Here is a 6,438-nt window from a genome sequence, read left to right as displayed (position 1 = left end):
AGTTCAGCTTCTTGTTTCTCACAGTGACCAAACCAGATGCCTCCAGGAGGCCTATAAATAGGACAAGGAGGTCCCCCCTAACCAGCCAAGAGTATTCGGAAGTATCTCCCCATCTTTTCCTCTCGGCTAATCTGTCTAATCCCCCTTTTAAGCCATCTGAACTCGTGATCGTCCCCTCGTCTCCTCTGAACCCTGGAAACGTAAATGTAATTTCATCTTGATGCCTGCTGGTAATCCCAGCGGTGACAAGAGTCCAAGTCTGTACGACTTCATTGGTTCACACCTGTCCCTTCCCCTTTCCTCTGCTGTCCCTCCCCATAATTAAAATTTAGATGGGAAGCTTCTCTGGGGCAGAGACCCCCCTCTGTCTCCTTTGGCATACGAAACTCTGCAACCGCCCATGTGCCTAGACGGTGATGCACCAGCAACAACACACAGGGTCTTTCCATCTCTCATGACGGCTAGCGGGGCTTCTTTCTGTGAGAACTTACTCTTTGTCACGGAGACCCGGCAAAGGTCATTGATATTGTGTGTGTGTGTGTGTGTGTGTTTTAATGCAGAAATGGGAAAATCCCCCCTCCCCGTGTAGCCCCAGGAAATGCAAAATGTCCTAAAAAGAAAGTTTTTAATTGCCAGGCGCCTGAGTGTGAGCTAATGTTGCAGAGGGAGGTGGCTGCCTTGCCTTTCATCTCTCTCTCCCCCCCCCCCTTCTCTCTGCATTTAAGCCTGCTTCAGGGACTCTCTTTGATCAGAGGAAGAGTCTGGAAAACGTCATTCCAGCCACTGTCTGCCCCTGCCCTCCTCTATCGATCATTATACCGTGATTAAATATTTAATTGAATTGTAGCTTCTTTTTTTTTTGCCTTTCCAACTGAAGGCAGGGCAGGCGGCATCCTCTCCCCCCCCTTTTCCCCTTCTTTCGGCAAGGCAGTCTCCGCAATGGCTGCGCGTGGTTGTGCATCTTTCGAGGGTCTCCCGCAGTGGTGAAGCTGTGTGCTGCAGACCTCCTTTGGCACAACTGGGGGGGGGGGTTTCTTTATTTTTTCTTAAGAGCTTGAGGGGCCAGTTAGCTATGTCTACTGATGAAGCACTTCTATTCCAGCTCTGTCTCCGAGGACCTGGGCTGTAGACGGGGAGAATTCAGCCGAAAACATTATGGATCGGTAGAGCTGGTAAGTTTTTTTTTGTTTTGTTTTTAGAAAAATTATTTTAAAATGCAACACATTCCATACACCTGAAAGGCTTCTGAAAATGGTCTTGAGCGCCTCCTCGGAGAGATTCTGCCAGTTCTTGGCTCGCTGTTTTTCTTTCCTGGCTGAAGCGGTTACGACACAGAAACATCAGAAAGAAGCTTGGATTTCTCTGGACTGGATTGAATATATTTGTCTGCTGTAGATTTGTTCTTTTAAATCTCTCGGTTCTGGTTATCCCACTGGGTAAAAGAAAAAAGAAAAATGTACATGGTTCCTCTGCAATTGCCTTTAAAAAAAAAGATGTAATTGTAGCTGGTTGCTCCTTTGCAAATCTTGAGGTCTATATGAAGAACGGGGATGGATCATTCATTGTTTTGTTTACCAGGCTGGATAGAAATTGATATGGGAAAGGGGGAGGTAGGGAAAAGCCTCATCTTTTTTCTTTTCTTTTTAAATACAACTGCTCACATCCCACTTTGATTCTCCACCCCCGCAGAGGCACCGCTTTACATACTGAGTACCAAATGAATATTTTGACTTTTGAATGGAAGCTTAACAAAAAAAAACTTGCAGAGTGTATGGCAATTATGCCCTTACTCTGGTAATTTGGAATAGCATTGTACAAGTCAGCTATGGAAACAGCAGTATGCGGAGGGAGGAAAGCCCTTTCTTTGACTGTAGCACAGTTGTGAGGGGTTCATGAATGGAATGCATGCTGGTGAATATGCGTTCAGCACCACACCTGATGGATGATTGATGTGGAGTGCCATGGCACGGAGATCGAATCCTGGGTGTGTTTTTACATCTGGTGTGATGAAGGCCAGTAATTTGATAAGATTCAAGGGGCAGATGTTCTGTGTCCTGCTAAAGAGGTTATTTGCTTCTTCTCTGTGAGCTGAAGGTGTTTGGAAAAGCAATGGATATGATTTCTCTCTCTTTCTCTTTGGCCTTCAGTCTGTTGGTTACAGTTCAGTCATTATTTTCTTTGGCACATCCTTCAGAAAGAGGTTCAGTAAATTATCCAGGGCCAAGCAGCACATGACATTGGGGACCAGTGATGAGATTCCTCCACCCCCCCACCTCCCCGCCCGAAGCATACACAGAATAGAGCTTCAGAAAGCAGCTTGGGGGGAGTCTATTTCAATTGCAGAGATGGCAAAAGGGTATGAAGGAGATTAAAAGATCCCTTGCCTAGCTCCATGGCTTCAATTTTGGAGATCTTCCCATGGCTACATTTTGAGGGTGAATTAAACATCTGGGGATCCACTCACAAACCCCCCAGTGTCGCATGTACTTTGGCCAGTAGCCCTACCGTTTTGCTGAATGCAGCTTATGTGATATCCAAAACAGGTGTGGTATCTAAACCTGCCATGCTGGTTTTCCACACCTAACAGATTGTGGGTGAAAGGGTTCCGCTATTCTAGACCCTAGAACACCCTCAGTGCTTTCCCACAAACCCTTTGCAGCATGTCCATGTCCTCTTGGAACTGTGATTGCTAGAGCTGGAAATGGACAGGATGCTTTTGTTCATCTGTGTGTGTGTAAAGTGCCTTCAAGTCGCAGCCGACTTATGGCGACCCCTTTAAGGTTTTCATGGCAAGAGACTAACAGAGGTGGTTTGCCAGTGCCTTCCTCTGCACAGCAACCCTGGTATTCCTTGGTGGTCTCCCATCCAAATACTAACCAGGGCTGACCCTGCTTAGCTTCTGACGAGATCAGGCTAGCCTGGGACTAGCCCCTAATAATATTGGACTGTATAATGTGGTCCATTCTTGTTCTCTTCCTTATCCACTATAATCCCTAGATTGGAAAGGCTATTCTTTATCATTGAGAACAGTGATGAAAATGTCTCCTCTTCAGCCATCCTGAGCTAAAGGATAGTTTCCCTTCCTTTTGAATTTGTTAATTCCTGCTACGCAGCATCTGCTAATTATTATTAAGATTCTTCCTGGTTAATCTGCCTGTAGTTCTGTCCTTGGACCAGAGCTGGGTAAACCTCCAGCTTGATATCCCTGGTCCATGCTGTGAGAAAAACAACTACAGGTTGAGTATCCCTTATCTGGACTGCTTGGGACCAGCAGTGGTCTGTATTTTGGATCTTTCCATATTTTGGAATTTTTGCAGGTACATAATGAGATACCTTGGGGATGGGACCCAAGTCTAAACACGAAATTCATTTGTTTTATGTATGTTTTATATATACTTTATACACATAGCCTGAATGTAATTTTAAGCAATATTTCAAATACTTTTGTGTACATTGAACCATCAGTGGCACTGCTGAGGGCCTGTGAGTAATTCCTGCATGGCTCAAAAGGTCCAGTTTTCGGATCAGTCCGAATATTGGATGCCTGGATGAGGAATACTCAATCTATACAAATATTATAGTGGATGAGATCAAAATTGAAGTTATTTGGTTGGCTAAGGGACACGACCCATCTTGAGCTGTATTGTTGTGTAGCTTCTCTTTGCTTGTAGTACAGTGTGGTCTTGGTTGCATAAGCTGGTGTGTGTAACTTGGGTGGATGGATGACTTAGGTTGGGCTGTGTGGCGTTCCAGGAGTAGCATGTTAGGGGAGCCTGCAAGTACCAAGAGAGCAACAAAAAATTATAAATAAAGAAAATTACAAGTTCACAAAATGGTACAAGCATGAAAAAAGAGGTTTGTGCCACTGTCACTAATCTGACAGGCAATTGCCAATAGAGTCTTATGACCTGATGTGCCATTCTCAGGAAGAGTTGCATTTTCCCAGGTACCAAAATTAGGATTGCTTAGTTCTGGGAAAGAGCAAAACCTCTAACGGACACAGTGTCCAGGAAGAGGGAGTTCATGTTGAAGAAAGCAATGTATAACTGATTAGTGCAACTACATACTTGTTATACTAAAAACTCATCTAGGAAGGCTTTGCATCTTTTGTCATCTGTATCTTTTTAGTTATTTGAAATGTGCCGTTGGAGGTTAGTTTTGCGAATACCGTGGACTGCCGAAAAGACAAATAAGTGGGCGCTAGATCAAATCAAGCCTGAATTCTTCCTATAAGTTAAATGACTAAACTGACACTATCATATCACATCATGAGAAGACGAGACTCACTGGAAAAGACTATACTGCTAGCAAAAGGTAGTAGGAAAAGAGGAAGACCCATTCTGAGATGGATTGACTCAATAAAGGAGGCTACTACCTTCAGTCTGCAATTCCTGAGCATGGCTGTTAATGACTGGATGTTTTAGAAGTCAGTGATTTGACGGCATATAATGTTCACCTTTTTTTATGGTGACCATCCCCAACTGGCTTATGCATTTCTGGATATCCGGGCTCAGCCTGAGATAGTCCACTGCTACAAAAACGAAGGCTGACCAAAGATATTTTGGCACAACGTCTATGAGAGCTAAATGGAACCTAGTGTCACATTTGTTGGTTTTCATGGTTTTAGTTTACCAGGTGTAGATTTCAACTGGCACTGTAACCTGCCTTGAATCCTTCAAAGAGAAAGATAGATGACATATACCAAAAGTAACATGTTCATCGCCAGTTTGCCTCCAAATACCAGTTGATAGTGGGCACAGAGAGAGAGCTTGCCTTCATGTCTTGTTTGAGAGCTTTCAAGAAGCATCTGACTTATCACTGCTGGGAATAGAACGCTGGTCTAGACGGGCCATTGGAGTGATCCAGCCGGCCTCTTCTTGCATTGTTATGTCCCAGGGACCAGATGCACACACCACTCACGCTTCTGACCTTAAGGGCTTCCCAGATCTCCTGCCTGTCTTCTCTGCAGTGGAAGGCAGGGCCTGGCTTTCTCCGACAGGCATCTGCTGCTCATGTGTCCCATTAGGGATATGCAAACCTGGCTTAGGATGAAGCTGGGTGAATAGTGAGGAGGGAAGTAACCAGAAGCACATGCTGCAGTCTTATGAAATTGGTAATCCTTCATCCTCTGTGATGTCATTGAAGTCTATTTTTGTACGCTGAGTTGCTCCGTCTGAGGGAGGCAACGCATTTCAGTGTCTTCGATTGAACCAGCTCTTCAGATCTGTGGGGGAGAAAAGTGGATCCCTAACGGATTTGTTTGTGTTGAAATGAGATTAATGATCTCGTTAGATCGAATGTCACGGTTTGGGCGGCTAGGCTAGTGCAGTGGCTACAAGAAAGAGCTGTGCCTGAGGCAGTCCCTGGTTCAAATCCCATCTTGGTCAGAAGCTCACCATTAAGCAAGTCACTCTCAGTCTTACAGCCCATTTCTGAAGGGGTGGGGAGCAGTTAAGCAGTGGCTGGGAACGGCGCAGCCACTCCGCCTCCACAGAGGCTTCCCTGCCGTCGAAAATAAAATAAAAAGGAATTTAAAAATAAAAGAAGGAAGATGCCCCCATTGAAAACAGCGAGGCTGCTCCACCAAAAAACAGGGTGTTCCTGGGGCACAAGGGGGCATTCGTGGGGTGAAAGAGGTTAGGAAGCTGCCTAAAGGCAGCTTCGCCCCCAGGAACGCCTCCTAGGACGCTGGCGCTGGGACTTGCACCTCTGGAATGCTGGCAGGAGGCCTGCGTGGATGCCACTGGTGACAGCATAAGTGCCCCTTATCATGGATTGAATGGGCACTTACGCCAGCTCCTAAGGAGCTTTGCCCCCCCCCCCCAGGATTGCAGCCTTAGTCCCGCATCTGCACTATGGGAAATAACAACATTGGTCTATCTTGATGTATACAAAGCTCTTTCAACCCTGAAAGCGCTGTACAAATGCTAATTAGTGGTATTATCGCTAGAGAAGGCTCAAGAGAGCCAAGCTGTCACAATGAGTATCCAGAGCAACATGCGGTCTCTACCATCTCATTCTGAAGCATGTGTAGACCAGGCCATCGATGACTTTAAAAAGGGAATCAAATAAATTCGTGGCTGATAACTAAATGGAGCTTCCAGATACCGAAACAGCTTACCTTTGAATACAAGTGCTCAAACGACACAGGGATGGCTATCTTCTGTTTTCCCATGGGTCACTCTGTTCTCCAGGCACAGATTCGAGGGCTGGAACATTTCAGTTCCCACATGGATAGTTAGGCAGTACAATAAAGTCAGCGTTGCCTAGCAGGCAGGCCTTCCGCTGTTTGGAGCTGTGCATCTTGATAGGATGAGGCTGCTGGTTGGGGGGCAGAAAAATGAATGTGATTCCAGGTTGGCAACAGCCATTTTCCTTTCTAAAAAGTTACCGTAGAGAGCAATACATTTTTATGAAGTACCCACAATGTCTCTACAA

General features: G+C 45.5%; 1 protein-coding gene across 1 annotated transcript in view; it reads left to right on the top strand.

Annotated features, from left to right (window-relative positions):
* The first annotated feature begins 1,052 nt into the window (after window positions 1–1,052).
* The window catches only part of GARNL3 (GTPase activating Rap/RanGAP domain like 3), an 85,320-nt gene continuing 79,934 nt past the window's right edge, over window positions 1,053–6,438 (top strand). Inside the window, exon 1 of the mRNA XM_056860348.1 lies at window positions 1,053–1,172. Within this exon, the coding sequence (XP_056716326.1) occupies window positions 1,083–1,172 (90 nt within the window). The 5' untranslated portion in view covers window positions 1,053–1,082. The remainder of the gene's footprint in view (window positions 1,173–6,438) is intronic.

Source organism: Euleptes europaea, chromosome 14, assembly GCF_029931775.1.
Source record: "Euleptes europaea isolate rEulEur1 chromosome 14, rEulEur1.hap1, whole genome shotgun sequence".
In the NCBI taxonomy this organism is placed as follows: Eukaryota; Metazoa; Chordata; class Lepidosauria; order Squamata; family Sphaerodactylidae; genus Euleptes; species Euleptes europaea.
This window is presented reverse-complemented; position numbering and strand designations above follow the sequence as displayed.